The 19,767-nt window shown below is 34.0% G+C and overlaps 1 protein-coding gene across 1 annotated transcript; it reads left to right on the forward strand.

Annotated features, from left to right (window-relative positions):
* The first annotated feature begins 9,282 nt into the window (after nt 1-9,282).
* LOC114732461 (RNA polymerase II C-terminal domain phosphatase-like 1) lies at nt 9,283-19,314 on the forward strand. Its single transcript, XM_028919741.1, has 17 exons — nt 9,283-9,958; nt 10,816-11,286; nt 11,692-11,902; nt 12,094-12,251; nt 12,371-12,441; nt 12,648-12,753; nt 12,913-12,996; nt 13,143-13,706; nt 13,799-13,862; nt 13,974-14,104; nt 14,200-14,253; nt 14,740-14,836; nt 15,949-16,166; nt 16,274-16,363; nt 17,141-17,206; nt 17,308-17,381; nt 18,568-19,314. The coding sequence occupies exons 1-17, from the start codon at nt 9,707-9,709 to the stop codon at nt 18,674-18,676; spliced, it is 2,820 nt and encodes a 939-aa protein (XP_028775574.1). The 5' UTR covers nt 9,283-9,706; the 3' UTR covers nt 18,677-19,314.
* Nucleotides 19,315-19,767: the final 453 nt, after the last annotated feature.

The following is a 19,767-nucleotide window of genomic DNA, read 5'->3' on the forward strand; positions in this document are numbered from 1 at the left end:
GTGCAATACAGGTGCCTTAAAAATAAAGGGATTCAGTTTATTCTCACACTTTCAGGTGTGATTTATTGATGTTTTTGGCTTTTCACACTTTATGGCATATTAAAATAAAATTAAGAAAATCATTCCTTTCAAATGTTACTTCATACCAAACATAATTTAAAGTCTCAATTCCAATTTCAGTTTCAATCTAACTCCAATGTCATTCCAATCCATCAAAATTCAAGTATGTGTACCAGACATGACCCTTATGTCTTGTCGCTCAACAAAATCTCTATACTAAGCATACGTTTTAAATTTCATCTTAGCTGAGGTCCTCTCTTCTCCAATGGTTAGTCAGCAAGTATGTGGTGCTTTTGGTGCCGTATTGGCACGTTTCCAACGCATGTCTAGCACTTTTTGGAGAGATTTTTCTCTCTTTCCTCTAATCTTTTATCTTCTTCTTCTACTTTCTTTCTTTTTTTCCTCCTTCTCCCACCTTAAACTCCCTCTCTCACCTCTCTTCTTCATATCTGTGCCACCCTTTTTTGTGCTAGTTTCTCGTCTCTGTCTCTTTCTCTTCTCCTCAGTCTCCTTCATCTTATTTTTTTCTCTTCTTTCCACTGGTTAGGACTTGTTTGAATTGACTTATAAGTAGCTTTTCAAATGTGATTTACAGAATTTGATGTAGGTATATGAGGAGAGTTTTATTTCCACTTACGTGGACCTGTTCAAAAGTCCGTTTTGAACAAAGCTAACAAGCCCTTAATTTTTACTATTTCAACCACCTCTTCCTCTGTTGCAACCATGCGTTTGTCTCTTTCTTTTCTTTCCTGTTCCTTCTTTTTTATTGTCTTCCCTCTATTCCATGTTCCTTTTGGTTGTTCTTTTTTCCTCTTTTTTCCAGTTTTTTTTTTTTGGGTCTTGGAGCAGAAATCCGAACTTAGGATTTCTAGCTTTCCTAAACCGCTTGTTACTTGTCTTTGATCTTTTTTTTTTTTTGTTTCCTTAGTTTGGTTACCAAGTTTAGGCTTCTTGTTTTCTCTGTTTTTCTTATGTTTGGTTGTGTGTTTTTTATTTTTCTTTAAAATTTTGGGTCTTCTTGCAGTTGGCTTGTACATTGGGTTTTCTCTCTTCTTTGGCACCTGTGCACCTATTAGATGTGGCTTTTTTTGCCACGGTCAACTTCTCATCAATGGGCCGTTGGGAAGATTTTAAATAGATTCAAAGGTATAAACGTCGTGGATTGGTCCACTCGGAAGATGATCTGTGGTGGTGTTTTATCTCATCCCTTGCTGCTTAATCTAAAGAAGCTTTCGAGTTCTTTTGCCATCAGGTTGTTGGGACAGTTTTTGGTGTCCAACTTGCCAAGATTGGAGTTGCAACATGAAGGCTCTGTTTGGATCCGATTGGGAAACTTATGGAAGGAAACCAATGGAAAAGCTTATGGAAGAAGACCAACTACTTTCTGGGCGCTTTCTTAGTCTGGGACCCTTTGTTTTTGTTGGTTTATGCTTTACTGGGTTGGCCCTCTCCTTATGCTTATTTGCACTTTGCTTAAATTAGCCATGTTGATGGGCTGACTTTTTATATATACTTTTTTATAATTTAATTTGAATAAAAAAAAGAGATTTCATTTCAACCCACGCAATTATTAATTACCCAGACTGCATGTGAAATAAATAATTTGCTATCATAACTTTGATTAAATATACTTACTTTCCTAATAAAATATAAGTGTTACCTGGTGGCAAGTGAAAATTAAAAATTGATATATAGAATATAATGATAATGCCGGTGAAAAATACAATAAAGTATATAGAAAGAGACACATGTATGTATATATGTCCTTTATGAAATGATAATATAGATATAAAGACAACTTTATACACACACCTTATATCAAACTATTAATTAAAAATAAAATTTCAGAAGATTCATTAATCGCGTCACTATCTAGAAATTTTTTTAAATAAAACAACATATTACCTCGGGTTCTTAATATGGATTTAGTTGACTAATTTAAAAAATTAAAAAAACTAAACAAATAACTTAATTATAATACATATTACATGATCTCTCTGAAATAATTACATGTATTATTAGATTGCGTATCATTTTAAAGGGAGGCAAATTAGTTTGAAAAAATAATAAATATAAATACTTTAAAATAATTTATCTTTTAACCTCCCCAGTTTAATTAACTGATCTTACATTAAAAATTAGAGGCAGTAGTTAACTAACGTCACCATAACTTACTTGCATGCCTTTAGTTCCCGTGAGCAATTCGCTGTTCTGTTTGAATGCTCTGCGAGTTATTGGCATCTGTCATCTCAAAAATTCAGATCATAAATCCGTGCAAATGTTTTTTAAAAATATATTTACATTTTATTGAAAAAATAGGTAAAAAATTGTTATTTAAAAATCCCATTGGTTAAAAGAACTTAAATTTGAATGAGTACAACTATGATCCGTGAGTGCAATATAACTTCTATTATATACAACATATCATTAATGATATACAACAATAATTAATATAGAAATTATTTGTACACGACAGAAGTATTATATATAACATATCATTAATGATGTACAACAATCATTAATATAGAAGTTATTTGTACACGACAGAAGTATTATATATAACATATCATTAATGATGTACAACAATCATTAATATAGAAATTATTTGTAAACGGTAGAAGTTATGTTGCACTCACGGATCATAGTGGCACTCGCTCAAATTTAGGTCATTTTAACCAATGGGATTTTTTTACCAAATTTTCCTATTTTATTTTTTTTTCTCATAAAATCTTTCCTCCTGTTGTATATCAATTCCCTACCTAAACAAAGCCTGTTAGCTGTCATTGCGTGCAAAAATGCATGAGGCTATGGGAAATTTTGTGGGGAGAAATTTGTGGGGAAAATGCTAAAAAATACCTCTAAAATTTTAAAATTCTAAATTAAGAATGATTAAAAAAATATTTTGTCATGTATTTTTTTAAAATATTGTTAATTGTTGTTAAAATCCTAAAATTTATCTTATACCGAGCACCAAAGGAGTACATTTTTATGTGGTTTCTAAATATCAACTCATATTAATTAAGGCGAGCAACTTCAGATAGGAATGGTAACTAGCATATAACAATTCCTAAAAGTAATAATTTCAGACCCCTGTGCAGCATTAAAAAAATCTTATTGATTTTGTATGGGATAATACGGACTTTGATCTTTCAAGTTTATTCTCATTTTGGTTCTTAGTTTCTCAAGTTTCAGATTATAGGTTTTAATCTTTTAAATTTCTTTTTACTTGCAATATCGATCCATATAATTCAATAAAAATTTGGATCATTTTACCTATTGGGAAATCAAAACCTATAGTTTGAAATTTAAGGAACTAAAATAAAAATAAGGACAAACTTAATTGACTAAAAATTATATTAATCTATTTATTATCTATGAACATTTTTATTATAGTTATTTGTTTTCTTGGATGAAAGAAGTTTAACAAATGAACAAGAAATACATGTAGAACAAAAAAAAGATCGAATTAGATCTCATATTTATGACCAGAAAAATACCATCATAGCATATTCTTAGTCGGCAGCCGACACCCCAGAGCTATTAGGATTAGCTTGAACGCACCCATTAGTCAGAATCCAATTTGCTTGAAGTTCAGTACTCGTATTAAATGAAATTGACGAACGTCTGTATCATTATTTTCTAGGTTTCTAATTTATAATCCGGAGAAAGATCATTAAATACTTTATAAGAAAATTAATGTGAAATTTTTAGATTATAAATTTAAAAATTTGAGTTGTGAATTTTGAAATTTCAGTTGGTTCTTATTGGTGTTTGTATCTTGCTTTTGGTTGGCCAAAAAAAAAGAATTATGAAATTTCAGCTGCACAAGTCCTCATTTTACATTAATCTTCTTACAAAGATTATTATTATTCTCCCATTAAACAAAAAGAAAAGGTGCGCTCAACAGAAAGAAAATGAGAGAAGTAATGTTGAAGGGTCGCCATAAAGATCATGATCGGTTCACTTGCAAAGGTGTGTGATGGCCAACCTGTAAAATTGAACGGGGGGAAAAATCTAGCAAAGGTCTTAACCTTTTCATTTCTACACAGGGACAAGAACTTCATTATTTATTTAATTATTTTCTGGTTAAAATTCATTACAAGTCACCAGAGATTGAGTCACTCTAAAGTAATCTTTCCACCGAATAAAAAGCAATGCGAACCCCGCTTTCAATCGAATTTGGATTCTCTCCACTTCTTCCATTCTCTTCCCCTCCACTATCCTCTTTTTCCTTTCACAACTATTGGATCAAAATTTTAATGGTCCAGATTTAATATCTTATGAAAATAATATTATTAAAAAATAAATAAATTTAAGCTGTTAAAATCTGGTCTGAACAGTTAACAGCTGTAATAAAAAAAAGTGAAAAAAAATGTGCTATGTAATAACAGCCTGTAGATATCAGCTGTTCAAATTAGATTTTAACAGTTTAAATTTGTTTATCTATTTTTATAATTATATTTATTTTTATAAAATGTTGTAAAATACTCCTCCGGTCCTAATTATAAGACCCAATTGACTTATTTGAGGAGATTAAGGAAGTAAGTTAAGTTGGTTATTTATAATAAATAAATGTTGTCATTCCTAAAATATCCTTGCTAATTAAGTATATTGGCTAAAACTATCATTATTAGAAGGATTATCTTGGAAAAAATGCATAAATATAAGAAACAAAATGGATTGGGTCTTATAATTAGGACCAAATAAAAAGTCAAATTGAGTCTTATAATAAGGACCGGAGGAGTATTAAATTTGGATCATTGAAGTTTTAATCCAATGGTCGTGAAGGGCCGAAAAAGGTAGTGGAGGGGAAGAGGATGTGAGAAGAAGTGGAGAGAATTCAAATCCCTTTCAATAATTCAAATCCATTCTTACTTGCGCCTTTGGTATGTCTTATGCATCATGTTGAATTTTCTAAGGAAATAATATATGTACTACCTTACGTCGTAATTATAAGATCTTATTTGTAGTGTATAAATAAAGTCTTTTAATTAGGATCAGATGTAGTGTTTTCAAAATTTGAGGCCATTTTTTTTACTATGCATCTATATTTTCCTATTTGAAGCCATCGTGTTGAGATAGATTTTTTTTAGTAGGCATAGGTATTTTTTATCAAAAATAATTTTATTTGAGGTATTGTATGATACTAAACAAATATAAGTATCTTTTTAAATAAAAATTCCAACAATAAATAATTATGTTACGAGAGATTAGCCTTTGTTGCCGCGGCAAAATTGACACTGTGCGTAGAAGACAGGGAAGTCACGCTATTTATTCGCAATCAAAGCTGATCCAACACAATGTGGCCTCTAGTTATATTTGGCCCCCACGCAACCTATGACAGATTTATTTATGGATATACTTTAAAAGGGGAAAATTGTATGTAACTCAATGCTAAAACTAATTTTTTGTTAATGAAAAGAAATAATTTTTTGTTGGCATATGTATTTTCCCATTAGAGCCAATTATTTTAGAGATATTTTGTTAATATAAAGTTATTGTTGATTATTGATAAATTTTCACCAAAAGAAAGATGTTATTGATAAATAATATTTATCTCTCTCTCTCTCTATATATATATACATATATATATATCTATAAGTATTATGAGGGCTTTGAAGTCTATTTTAAACGTGACGAACTCCCAAAATTTTATAAACGTAAACCTTTTTATATAAAATAAAAGACATATTTTTTTTAAAAGTAAAACTGCCGCAAAAAATGCTTGAGAAATAGTATAATTTTTAAGCTGGTTATTTGTCTTTTTTGGGGGGTGCACCAAATATTTCTCAACCGATATTTTTCAAGGTCTAAAAATCATACAAGTGGCTGGCTGGTCAGAAATAAAAATAAAAATCATACAAGTGGGTTTTTTGGTGGCCAACCATGTAAGTGGAATTTGCCTCTTGTAATAAAGATTTTTTTTTTTTTGGATATAATCTTGTAATAAAGATTTGATCAAATCCGCAACAACAAAACGCAAGGGGCCCAAATTTTAACACCGAAGGGACTCGATGTATGTCATAAAAAATTAAAAAATACGGTGACTCTGTAAGCTGAATAAAAATAAACCAATCTCCGTATTTGGTCAAAAAACAAGAAAACAGACTCCTTGTCAATAATAACCAATCACGTTATTCTTTTAACAAAAAAAAAAATCTGCTGTATCACATCCTGAGTATAAGATCCACTACCAACAAAGAGCTGGTTTAGATATGTAAAACTCTATTGGATTCTTTTTGGTCTCGAGTTCGAGTCACAGTTGAGACACTTTTGTAAAAAAAAGAAGCCGCGAATTTCAAACCAAATTAGTCGGATCATAATATAAAAAAACCAACTTTGTAGTGTAAATTATATTATAAAGTGAATCTTATATTTAGTACTTCTCCGGTCTTTAATATAAAACCCATTTAACTAATTTGATTAGATTAAGGAAGTTAGGTAGTTAGCTAATTATAAGAAAAGTGATACATTTTTCCTAAAAGATCACAATTATCTTTCTTAATACCCCATTTCCCTCTTCTACTTGATTATGATTGAGGGAGTATTCATAGGGGTGATTTAGAGAAAATTGATAAATATGAGAAACGAGTATTATATTTAGGACCAAAACCAACTCAAGAATTAGGTCATATATTAAAGATCGGATGAGTAGTATAGAAGGAGAGAAATGTCTCCACTAACTCTCCCTCCACTTGATATTTTCATCATTAAATCAAACTTTAATGGCTAAGATTTATTTTATAAGGATATTATTAAAATATTAAATATTAAATAACTAAAAATATAAAAATAAATTTATACTGTTAAGTATTAAAATTTGATATAAGTAGTTTAATATGATAAAATTTTATTATGTTTAATATTATAATAATATTTTTATCCAATTTTAAATCTCAACGATTAGAAGTTAATCTAATGATAAAAAATTTAAGAATTTATTTGAATTGACTTATAAATAATTTTTTAAACGTATTTTAAATTTTGATTCAACTTAAGTAAATTTGTTTAAAAAAAGTCTGTTTTGAAAAGAATTATAAACAAACTCTAAACGGAGAGCAGAGAAAGGAGTTAACGGAGATAATTTTGTTTTTCTTCGAATGGCGCCGAACGGACTATAAGCCGAGCCGGTGATGGCTCGCGTGATGTTGACAGTAAGTTATTTATCTACTTGCTATTTTCCCGGATAGGAAAGTCAGTTCCAACTCAAAGAACAACCAAAACCAAACCCGTTCATATCAATTAATTAGAAGTTAATCAATCAAAGCCTCCCTTATAAAATCATTTCTCTCTACTGGATTCCGAGAATTCAGCTTTCAGATGTGTTTAAGAGGATTAACAGGGAAAATGCAAAATGATTATTTGTATATAATATTTTGGAGTTAATATAATTTTTTATTCTTTAAATTTATCTTAATTCTGATTTTGGTTCCTTAGATTCCAAACTACAGGTTTTAGCCCCTTAAATTTTTTTATTTAAAATATTAGTTCCTATAATCCAATAAAAATTCAGACCATTTAACTTATTGAGGGATCAAAACTTATAATTTAAAATTTGAGAGACCAAAACCGAAATGATGGCAAAATTAAAAAACCAAAAATTATATTAACTCTAATATTTTGAGAAAGATATAAATTCTTGTAAATTTTATATGTTTAAGTTGTGATTTTTTTTTTATTACTTTTAAGTAAGGGCAGTTCTTATTTTAACGCGTCCTCAGTACTCCAATGCATTCGACCCAAACATAACAAAATTAAATGGTGAGTGATTTTGTACCCAAAAAAAAAAATGGTGAGTGATTTTATACTGTATCAGATAAACATGAGAAAACTGTCTCGTGATTTTTTTTTTTTGGGGTTCACAGAACGTAATAGTGATTCCATATAGCAAAACCAAATCAAAATCTTTCATTCGTTCTGATTTTTTTAGTGAATCCAACATATAAAAACTTTAGAAAAAATTAATATTTCGAGGCAATGCAGCTCAATTCAAATTTCATTGAAATTTCAGTATATGCGTAAACCGAAAAAAATTGAATTCATGTAACCTCAATCGCTATTTTTTTTAAATTTTTTTTTGGTAGAATCGTTAACTTTAACTCATCATGATGTTCCTATAGCATTTGAATTTACTTGAACATCCAGAGAAAAACAGTGACTAGTTGATATTGAAAAAATCGTTAAAAAAACCATCGAAATAAAAATAAATAAATAGGGACTTGTTCTAATATTAATATGGGTTTTGATAATAATTTTTATAAATAGATCCTTGTGCGCAAATTTTCAATTTTAGCGGTTTTTTTGGGTGATTTTTTCATTAATATTTTGTCCAGTAAAATAGTATTCAAATGTAAAACCAAAAATAACTACTACATTTTATTTTTTTAACAAAAGCCCACTACATTTGAGAGAGTTTAGTTTTAGTCCCCATGTCTGCTGCACTAAGTCTTTTAATTTGGTCCCAGTATTTTTTAAGTTTCTAATCCACTCCCAATAAGAACTTAACGTAAATAAAATATGATTGTTTTTTGCATTAAAAAATAATATAATAATTAAAAAGGATGTCAAAATATTTTGTTAAGCAGAATATTATAAAAAAAGTACATTCAGAACCTTAATATATATTTCCTACAACAAGACATTTATATTCTATTTACATTTTAGTGAATATATTATATTATAACATGTAGATATAATTTTGATGGCCAAAAATAATTTTCTGATAACCATCACTATTCATAATTATCATTATCAGTATGACCATTGACTGTTTTCTTCTTAAAAAAACCATTAAGCATTTTTCGTCCCATATTTTTTAATTTGTGTTTGCTCAGAGAAAAATCTAGCGTCACCGCGAGATTGTGTCACTGACATCCACGTACACGCTTGACCAATAGAGGATCGACACGTGCCCCGTCGAGAGGCCTCCCCGACCACATATCTCCTCAAATTTTAATAATATCACTATCTCCGCGCGTTTCCGAATCTCTTTTCGCTTACGCCCCAACTATTTTCCACGTCAGAAACCCACGAATTTTGGCGTACTTTCGAATCTTTATTTGGAATCGAAAATCTAGGAAAAATTATTACCCTTAGTTTATTATTATTAATATTTAAAAGCTCTCCCCAATAATTTTTCAACTTTTATTTTTAATGCGGGAATTATTATTTATTAGCACTTGGCTTTACGCGTTGGAGGGTACTGTTTTTGACCTTTCGTTTTCTGGATCTAGGGTTTCTCTTCTGATTTCGACGACCTGTTCTCCAAATTATCATCTTCACGATCATCACCATCATCAAAACCCTAGCTAGCACCGCACCAATTACAAAAAGGGATCACCAGTTACCTATCACGCAAACCGAGGAGGTCGGGGGTTTTGAATTGTTCATCTTCAATTCTTCGTCATCACCATCACCATCACCAACACCACCATCATCAATCACGGATCTAATATTTTCCCTGGAAACAAAAGTGCCTAAATTTTTTTTATATCTCTGATAATGCAAAAATCGGATGAATCTAAAGCATTCTTGAACGACGATGAATACTTTTCCTGGTGAAAGAAACTCTGATACAAATTCTTGAGTTTACTTACACAACTTTTATGAAAGGCTAATACCGAGTTTGTGATTGGAAGGAGGAAATATGTATAAATCGGTGGTGTATCAAGGGGAGGTGATATTGGGGGAAGTAGAAATATACCCAGGAGAGAACAAGAACATCGATGTGAAGGAAATCAGAATAAGCCACTTCTCGCAACCGAGTGAGAGGTGCCCACCACTTGCCGTGCTTCATACCATTACCTCATGTGGTGTTTGCTTCAAAATGGAGTCAAAGACCCTGCAGGCACAAGATGCGCTCTTTCATTTGCATTCCTCGTGTATCAGGGAGAACAAGGTATAGCAAAACAACTCACAAAAGTAAACCCATTAAGGTCCTGAACTTTTGAACTTTCAGAAGAAGAAACCCATGTTCCAAAAGAGCCTTACTAATCTTTCCAAGGACACTGGATAAAATCTGACGGGACTTAAGTCGAAGTTGCAGTGAATCTTTTTGCCATTAAGGCGAACCCGCTTCTGTATTAGCTTTGGCCGGAATTTTTGTAACATCTCTTTGAACTTGTCAATTCTGCTGTTTTGAACTTATTCTGGGAACTGGTTAATGATGGCCTCCACATGATTAATTTCATCATACACCTCTTTTAGCAGAGTAATCAGCCTCATCATGTAAACAAAATCAGTTGCTGTATGATGTGCAATGCTTGTTTAAGATCAGCAGATCTTTGTCCCGACTACTGTTTCTGAGTGATCCGCTATTTATAATATTGTTTCAAAAGGTTGCTCATCATGTTGAACTAAGTGATGATAGTCAAATCCAGTATTCATGGTTATGTTTAGTGTTTCTGCAGATGAAAGTGTTAAAATTCATGGAAATTTGTGAATTCGAGTGTAAGTGCAGACCTCATATAACTATCAATGGTTACTACCTATGTCACATGGCAAGCTAGTAATCTGTTAGCTAATTAGGGGGCTAAAGGAATTAGTATAAATAGAGGGAAGGACAACTGTAAGAGTTTGTTATGGACTCAGTTTACTTCTAATACATGAAAATGCATTTGCCACATAACAACCTCTTTGTCAGCTGCCATTCCTTTTGCGTTGATTGTTTATGTTTTTAAATTATCTATAATCATCAACCATCTTTTTTCTTTTCTTGCTGGATTTTTAACTATGATCACAAAATTGGCTCTGCAGACTGCTGTAATGCCACTATGTGGTGAAGAATTACATTTGGTTGCAATGTATTCGCGAAGTAATGACAGACCGTGTTTCTGGGGATTTGTTGTCGCACCAGGACTTTACAATTCATGTCTAGTCATGTTAAATCTGAGATGTCTGGGAATAGTGTTTGATCTCGATGAAACTCTTATTGTTGCAAATACAATGCGCTCATTTGAGGATCGAATTGAAGCACTCCAGAGAAAATTGAGCACAGAGGTAGATCCACAACGGATCTCTGGCATGCTGGCAGAGGTTAAGCGCTATCAAGATGACAAAAATATATTGAAGCAATACGCTGAGAATGATCAGGTTGTTGATAATGGAAGAGTGATAAAAATTCAATCAGAACTTGTCCCAGCATATTCTGACAGTCACCAGCCTCTAATCCGACCATTGATACGGTTACAGGAAAAGAACATTATCCTGACTCGCATAAATCCACAGGTATGCCTTTTATACTCTAATTATCTATTTTGTGTCTACGGCAAAACCTCGGTTATTGGGCATCTTGTTCTGTGGGTATAATTCCTCTATCATTCTGTTTTTTATCAAAGACATTTCTGGTTTTTCTTAGGGTCAATTAAACTCTTACTTTTTTTTGTTACTGTTGGTTTAGATTCTACTCTGTATTGTTGTCGAGACACTAGAATAATGTGTGATATTACTTTCACATTTGCATTAATAGTTATTTTATAAACTTCTATCCTTGAAACACGAAGCACTTGCTGAGGTGTGTGCAGCAGATGCTTTGATGCTTGATTTGGGATGTAAGCAAGTACTGCATTTTCTAATCTTATAAGTAGATGGACTTGCGTTGTTAATCTGACAAAAACTACTCTGTTCATGAAGATTCGTGATACGAGTGTACTTGTAAGGCTAAGACCTGCATGGGAAGATCTTCGGAGCTACTTGACTGCAAGAGGGCGCAAGCGTTTTGAGGTCTATGTTTGTACGATGGCTGAGAGGGATTATGCACTAGAAATGTGGAGGCTTCTTGATCCAGATTCAAATCTAATAAATTCCAAAGAGCTTTTAGACCGCATTGTGTGTGTCAAGTCCGGTAAGCAGCTGGCACTTTCAATCTATTCATTTTACGTTTTGAATGAGATTCTATACATCAGTAGCCTACCTGCATTTTAAAATTCACAATATCCGAGTATGCTATTGATGCTGATGTATGATTTGTCTCCACTTGAATGTGCATCTGTGTGTTTCTGTTGACACCGTTTCATTTGTTTTGATGCTAAATAGGTTTGAAGAAGTCACTGTTCAATGTCTTCCAAGATGGCTTCTGCCATCCTAAGATGGCATTGGTAATTGATGATCGGTTGAAAGTATGGGAAGAGAAAGATCAACCTCGGGTGCATGTTGTCCCTGCATTTGCTCCATACTATGCACCTCAAGCTGAAGTAAATGGGCTCTTCTTTATAGTTGGATTTTTAATGGCACTGATATTCTTTTGTTTGTTTGTTTGTTTGTTGTTTTTTCCCCCCCAAATCTAAACTTATCTAACCTATTTGTGTTGTAGGCAAGCAATGCTGTCCCTGTCTTGTGTGTTGCAAGGAATGTTGCTTGCAATGTTAGGGGTGGTTTCTTTAAGTAAGAACTCAAATCTTGATGTTTTATCTTGCACATCTAAAAGAAGGAAAATAAATCACACAGATTAACTTATTTCCATGCCTAGCTGGGAAAAGATGTTATCTTTCAATACTAGAACTGAATTTTTTAGCATTTTACTTTTCTCCAACCAGAATTAAGGTAAACAGGATACTTGGACCTGATTACAACCTCTGATTTGGTGACAGAGAATTTGATGATGGTCTGTTACAAAAGATTCCTCAAATTGCTTATGAAGATGATATCAGAGATGTCCCTTCTCCGCCTGATGTGAGCAATTATTTAGTTTCAGAGGTTCGTCTATGCCCATCAAATATATGAACACTCTATTAACTTACAAGTTTATGGTGCTTAACATGCATTATGTTAAATTAGAAATATCCTGCTCAAGTGCTCATCAATTAATTTTGTCATGTCTGTGCGTGCTCATGTACTCAAGTGCGTTCCTTTCAGGATGATGCTCTTGCTTCCAATGGAAACAAAGACTCACTTTCATTTGATGGCATGGCAGATGCTGAAGTAGAAAGAAGATTAAAGGTAACAAGCCAAGCGTAAGCATTGAATGGATACATCGGACCCATAATTTACATTTAAGAGAACTTGAAGTCGTCTTACCTCCCCCCCCCCCCCCCGGGCGAGTGAAGAAGTTGTCTTATCTTTCTTGTAACTGTACTTCATTCTAGGATGCAATATCAGCTTCTCCAGCAGCCCCTCCAACAAGTTCTAACGTAGATCCCAGGCTCACTTACAGTATGGTGTCTTCTTCTGGTTCATTTCCTCCACCAACAGCTCAAGCATCCTTGATGCAATTGGCCAATGTACAGTTTCCTCTAGCTAAGCCGATGGTTCAGGTTGCCCCTCCAGAACCTAGTTTACATGGTTCTCCTGCCAGAGAAGAGGGTGAGGTGCCTGAATCAGAGTTAGACCCAGATACCAGGCGTAGGCTTCTTATATTGCAGCATGGGCAAGATACAAGAGAGCATTCGTCAAGTGAGCCTCCATTTCCCCTCAGGCCTCCTGTTCCAGTTTCTGCACCTCGCATGCTGCCACGTGGAGGGTGGTTTCCTGTAGAAGATGAGATGGGTCCTCAGCAGTTGAACCGGGTAGTCCCTAAAGATTTCCCTGTGGATTCTGAACCATTGCGTATTGAAAAGCACCGACCTCATCATCCATCATATTTCCCCAAGATTGAGGGTTCTATTTCTTCTGATAGAATTCATCATGAGAACCAACGATTGTCAAAGGAGGTAATGGTTAAGCCTAGTTGTGTTGGATGTTTTGTTGGAAGGCCATACTCTTGGCTTATTTAATGGATGAACCGAGCTGAATTTATATGCAGGTGTATACTAGAGATGATCGCTCCAGATTAAACCACACTCTCTCCACTTCTCATTCCTTTTCAAGTAATCCCGCACTTGTATTTACTTTTTCGGTTATCTGTCTTTTCCCCGTGTTTTTGTGGCTTTTTTTTTTTTTGGGGCAATGGGCTGATTGTTCTGTTAACTGTTATACAGGTGAAGATGTTCCCTTGAGTAGGTCATCTTCCAGCTTGAGGGATCTTGACTCTGAATCTGGACGTTCTCTTCTGCATGCTGATTCTCCTGCTGGAGCAATGAAAGAAATTGCAATGAAGTGTGGAACTAAGGTGAATGATTTGCAAGAAAATAGTTTGATGAAATCTTTTCTTAAATTAGTTTCGCAATGTGGCATATGAAATTTCTTTTGCTTTACTGCAAACAGGTGGAGTTCAGGCCATCATTGGTTTCTGGTAAAGAATTACAGTTCTCGTTTGAGGTATTTTTCTTTCTCTTTTTGGACAACCAGAGTTTTTGATTCATTGTTGATAATTTTTACGAGAAATTTTTTCTAGCTTATAATTTTTCTTTTTTTTTTTTGGGCGAAACTATATTTTTTCTTTTGTAAATCAAGAAATTGTGTCTGTGGAATGGTCTGATTTTTAATTCAGGTTAAAATATGTTTTTTTTTTTTAATTACAAGCTGATTCTATACTTAGCTTAACATAATTGATTTGGACTAATATAGTACTATGCAAAAACTTGCACTTCGATATGTCGAGAATATAATTAGAGGCTGTAATGTAGCTTTGGATTTGATTTAGCTTGAAAATGAACCAGCAGAACAATTTGTTCATTAGGTCAGAAGCTTGAATATTCAGTAGGGTTAATGTAGAGAGGCATCAACTGTTCAGTTATGGTTTTCTGTAGTTTTTCTCCAGAATTTATGCATGAGTGAACTCATCATTTTCATTCGTATTTTCAGGCTTGGTTTGCTGGGAAAAAAACCGGTGAAGGAGTTGGAAGAACTAGAAGGGAAGCACAAAATAAGGCTTGTGAGGATTCTCTTAAACACTTGGCTGGTAAGATTTTTTAATAAATGGAATTATAACCTGGTCTGACATAGGTTATGCTGCATAGGGTGCTTATTTTACTTTTTTTGTTATATTTCTTGGCAGCCAAGATTGCAGCTTTAATAATACCTAAAAATATTCAGAACACTAGTGGGGCCTAATTAATGAGACCAGCCGCTTATCCAAGTATTGAGATTTTCTTAAGGGGAGGGCTAGACATTTCTGCTGCATAATAAAAACTTAGGCCTCGTTTGGAATTGTGCTTAGAGTCACTTATAAGCATGTTTCATGTAAGCTAAGATATATTTTCTCTTACATTTTTATCTCGTTTTTGTAAATCATGATTGAAAAACTACTTGAAGCCATTCCAAACGGGCCCTTAGATTGTTACTTGAACAAAAACAGCTTTTGAATTTCAATGTGCTAATTCTTAGTAGTGAACTTGCCAGCAAATTATGGAAATTCAGTTCTAATGACTTCCATTTTGTATATAAAGAGTTCTCAATGAATTAGAATTTGCTATTGAAAATTTTCGTGGGGGTCAAGTTAATCATGGCATTCAATGATAATCGTTTGATGATTCTGGCACATTTCTGTAGAATCTTTCCTCTTGGTTTATTCTGAAATCTGAACTGAATGAAGAGTTTGCAAACAGGCCCATAATTGATGGAATTGTATTAGGGGGAAAGCTTACATATCTCAAGCATTGTAAAGTGTGGAAAGAGATGATTATGTTTCACCGTCAAGTTAGATGCCCTGCAGAGATTTATTAGAGTTAATCCAGTGGGAGTGAGCAACGCTTCTAGATCTTGTGTGTGTATGTTTGGTACTCGGATGAAAGAAAGTAAAATGGTTGATGATGGTTTGAACCTTTTTTGGTTTTTTTTTTTTTGGGGGGGGGGGGGCATGATTAAGAAAATTGATGAGAATAACTGGTCCATAAACCATCTGAATCAGAATCTGTTATCGGATCCCTTGGGTGAAGAGTAAGGGATGGTAATGACCAAGCAATATCACTATTCATCAGCATTCTTCACTTTCTAATGTATTTTGGTTTCAGTACATTTTCTGTAACCTCGTCCTTTTTTTTTTAAAACTCTTATTTAGTTTTTTTTCCCCAGATATATATATCTCCCGTTCTAAGGCTGACTCCGGTTCGCATTATGGGGATGCCAGTGTATTTGCTAATGCAAATGACAATGGTTTTGTGGGTAATGTTAATTCTTTTCCTAAAGAAGAGCTTACATTTTCAACTGGATCAGAGTCTTCAAGAATTTTGGATCCTAGGTTTGAAGTCTCTAAGAGATCAATGGGTTCAATCTCTGCCCTCAAAGAATTGGCAAGTTATTTAATAAATTGAGATTCCTATTTTTGTCCTCCCTTGTCTTCCAGATTCATTTAAAGGTGGCATTCTCAATATGCTTTAAATTTTGTAATCAATTTCAGTGTATGATCGAGGGTCTTGGTGTAAGCTTTCAACATCAGCCTACTCCAGTGTCAGCAAATTCAGTTCAGAAAGATGAAGTACACGCACAGGTTTGTAATTGATAAGGTTCAATGGTATGAACAAAGTGCCCAATTTAAGAAACAAGTTTGGTTGATACGCAGAGTTTAGTCCCTTTTGTATACTCCCTCTGTTAAGCATTTGTGGAAACGAAGAAGTTATCACAGCATTTGAACTTAAGTGGAGCATTAGTGTTTGTTAGTTGTTCTTTATTTTCTTCTTCTAGGGGCAGTTTAGGGCATAACATTTCTCGTTATGGTTGCTATTGTCAAGGATTTTGTTCTTAAAATCTGATTCCTTGTGCAGTTAGGTCCACTGTGAAATGTAATAGTACAAGCAAACTTTGCTTAATCTGCTATTTCTGCAGTTATTATTTGTTCTGTACAGTTCCCCTTTACTGTTTTGGAATTCGGATTCTAGGTTCAGATTGTACTGGCAGTGATTCTCCTGATATTCTTGGATTTTATTATAAGTAAACGAATAAAATTCTTGGCTTCAGTTAATTTACTTCTCCTTTGGCCCCCCAAAGACATTAATATTTAATCATCAATATATTGTATAAAACCCTAATTATGTATCACTATTTATTTTCTATTCATTTATTGCTTACAGATGCATCAATATAAAATCAAACCATCACTTACTATTCATTCAAGGGATATTTTTGGGTGATATTGAAGTAATACTTTCAAGATGCATAAACATTGTTATTTTGGGTTAACATGTTTCTTTCAAAAGAAATATGCTTGTGCCTTCCATGAGCAATGTTTCTATTTTGGAAAATTTTAATTAATTTTTCCACGTTTCAGGTTGAAATAGACGGTCAGGTATTTGGCAAAGGGATAGGATTAACATGGGATGAGGCTAAAATGCAGGTAAATCTATTTTTATATTTGAACTTTTACTAGAATATGTGTTTAGTTTGGTTCATTTTTTAATAAATATTATTTGGTACCAAAATGCCTTTTTCCCTTAGGCTGCTGAGAAGGCACTTGGAAGTCTAAGAACAATGCTTGGTCAATGCACTCAAAAAAGACAGGGTTCTCCAAGGTCTGCTATTTTTACTAGCAGCTTTTAGTTCTCCATATTTTCTGTTCTTTTCTTTTATTGCATTATGGATGCTCACAGAAATGAATCACTCTGGTACAACGTGCTTTCTCCATATAGCAAACGGATAAACTGTAATATGTTGTAACATCTATGGGTTTTCCTACTTTTGACACGTGCATTTTATGGAGTGCAAAGCTATCTTGTCTGTTTGGCGCAAAAAAAAGCTATCTTGTCTGCAATTGGGCTTTTGGCTGTTCAATTACCAAGTAAACTTTTAGGGCCCATTTGATATACTGGAAGGATTTTTGAAGGAAGAGGATCAGAAAAAGAAATGGGAATGAGAATAGTAAAAAGAATAGGAACGTATTTTAAAAGTATGTTTGGTATGTTAGAGAAAATTAAATGGAATGTGGTTTTGTACTTTGTTTGGTATGAGTATTTAAGTACTGGAATGGACTTTTTTAGAGCTGCAAGATACTCAGACACCCCTTGATAAGGAAAATGAGTATTTTTCTTTAAGTACTGCTTGACAGATGCAAGCAGGAGATCAAGCGGGTGGGCACGATAAGGAAAAATGAGTGATGGAGTGTAGGTGCGAAGGTGGTAAATTGAGGGTGGGTGCAGCGGGGAAGTGAATGATGGATTTTGGTGTTCACCATTTTGTGCTCCTCAAGGTTGCTGGTGGGGCTTTGGTGGATGGTGAAGTTGAAGGGACGGGGGTGAAACTGTAGGGAGGACTAAGCTTGTGGATGTCATAGGTATTGGAGCTGCCTTGGTCTGGGCTGGGAATTTGTTTAATGTGAGGGTAGTTTGGTAATAAAATATGACGCTTAGGAAGCTTGCAAAATTTTTAGTGGACCTGCAAGAGGAAGGAAGATTTCCATGCTTGACGGAAAATTAGGTTTCCCTCGAGCTATATTGCTGCACACTGAACAAGTCAAGTACTCACATTCCCTTTTCTTCTCCCTTTCCAGAGTCCAAAATACTTGATTCCAAATGGAGCCTTAAAGGAAACTGATTAGAATGGATTGTAAGGGTAAATTAGAGAGTGGGATAAAAAAAGGAAGGGAAATGCAGATAAAGTTGCGTTTGTTTTTTGCGTCCCATTTCAATGCTACATATTGTATCACATCTTTTAGTATCTGTGTCCTGCTTTCATTTACAGTTTTTTGTTTCTGTGAATCAGGCCCATGCAGGGATTTTCAAATAAACGCATGAAACAAGAATATCCTCGAACAATGCAACGAATTCCGTCCTCTGCTAGATTTCCAAGGAATGCTCCTCCTGTTCCTTGACACGAACTAACGCATTTTTCCATCTCACTAATCGATGTGGCTGGTGTTGGGACATGTACATGTTTGTCTGAGACATCAATACGGAGAATGGCTGTTTGGTTGGACTGCTGCTGATTTAAGCCAGTGTTTGGCCTTTCAGCCCTCCATTCTGTTTGAGAGTCCAAACCCACAGTAGAGCTCCCACTTTAGTATCAGTTTCAAAATCTTCACTAAAGTGAGGTTGAGATAGGCGCGTACCTGGGAAGAATGTGTAGAGATATTTTCTCATCTTGGTCCTCCCAGCAAATGCAGGGCCATTTGTGTATCTTCCAAATGCTTTAAAACGGCTCGCCAGATGGCGAGGCTGTGCCCGAGTGCCTGGTCCTTTGCTTTTATATTTGTGGCTGGTGCACTTTGTAGCAGCCAGCAAATTTTGGTGAGAGGCCTGTAGGAAGTAGGAAGCGAGCACTGGCATTGGGAGGTAAGGCACGCATGCTCATCAATCACCATGTTGATCAATACCTGTTCCTGTTCTAGCGAGGCTTGGAGGAATTAGTTTCCACTAACCTAACCAACAGGTCCTTTGAGTTGGTGCCTATTCATGTAACTTACACTAATGTAATACAGCTTTTCATTTGTGAAAATCCACGATTTTTTTTTTGGTTGTGGCTTCTTCCATCTTCAAGAACTAACATTTTGGATGGAGTCAAAAAAATATAAATAATTAATTATTAATTTTCTTAATGCTGCATGAGTTTGAGAAAGTTTGACGTCAGAATTTGCTATCCTCCGTCTGTAACTTCTTCAGAGGGCTTACGGCTACAATTGTATTTTTGTTTTTGAAATATTCTTCAAATAAATAATAATCTTATTTTTAATTGAGTGGTAAACATAAAAGTATTGACCTATTTTAAAGTAGCAGATATCGACCACAGAACTTGCTCGCTAAAAAAGACGGACTTTTCATAGTATTAATAAAACGCATTTATTAGTTAATTTTTTAATTATAATTAAATTAAAAAATATTTATCTTGAACCATTATTTCCCAGTGTGATCTGGCTAACTCGAATAATCTTTAATAAACACACAGATCAAGGTTTAGGTTCTGTAG

The sequence above is a fragment of the Neltuma alba genome, unplaced genomic scaffold, assembly GCF_004799145.2.
Source record: "Neltuma alba isolate B1F8T4 unplaced genomic scaffold, ASM479914v2 tig00012912_pilon, whole genome shotgun sequence".
In the NCBI taxonomy this organism is placed as follows: Eukaryota; Viridiplantae; Streptophyta; class Magnoliopsida; order Fabales; family Fabaceae; genus Neltuma; species Neltuma alba.

Bases quoted from the DNA above. Each gene is read 5' to 3' on its own strand.
- LOC114732461 (XM_028919741.1), top strand. From the start codon at position 9,707: ATGTATAAATCGGTGGTGTATCAAGGGGAGGTGATATTGGGGGAAGTA. The intron at 11,903-12,093 runs GTAAGCAGCTGG...GATGCTAAATAG, and splicing joins CATTGTGTGTGTCAAGTCCG to GTTTGAAGAAGTCACTGTTC. The intron at 13,863-13,973 runs GTAATCCCGCAC...ACTGTTATACAG, and splicing joins CACTTCTCATTCCTTTTCAA to GTGAAGATGTTCCCTTGAGT.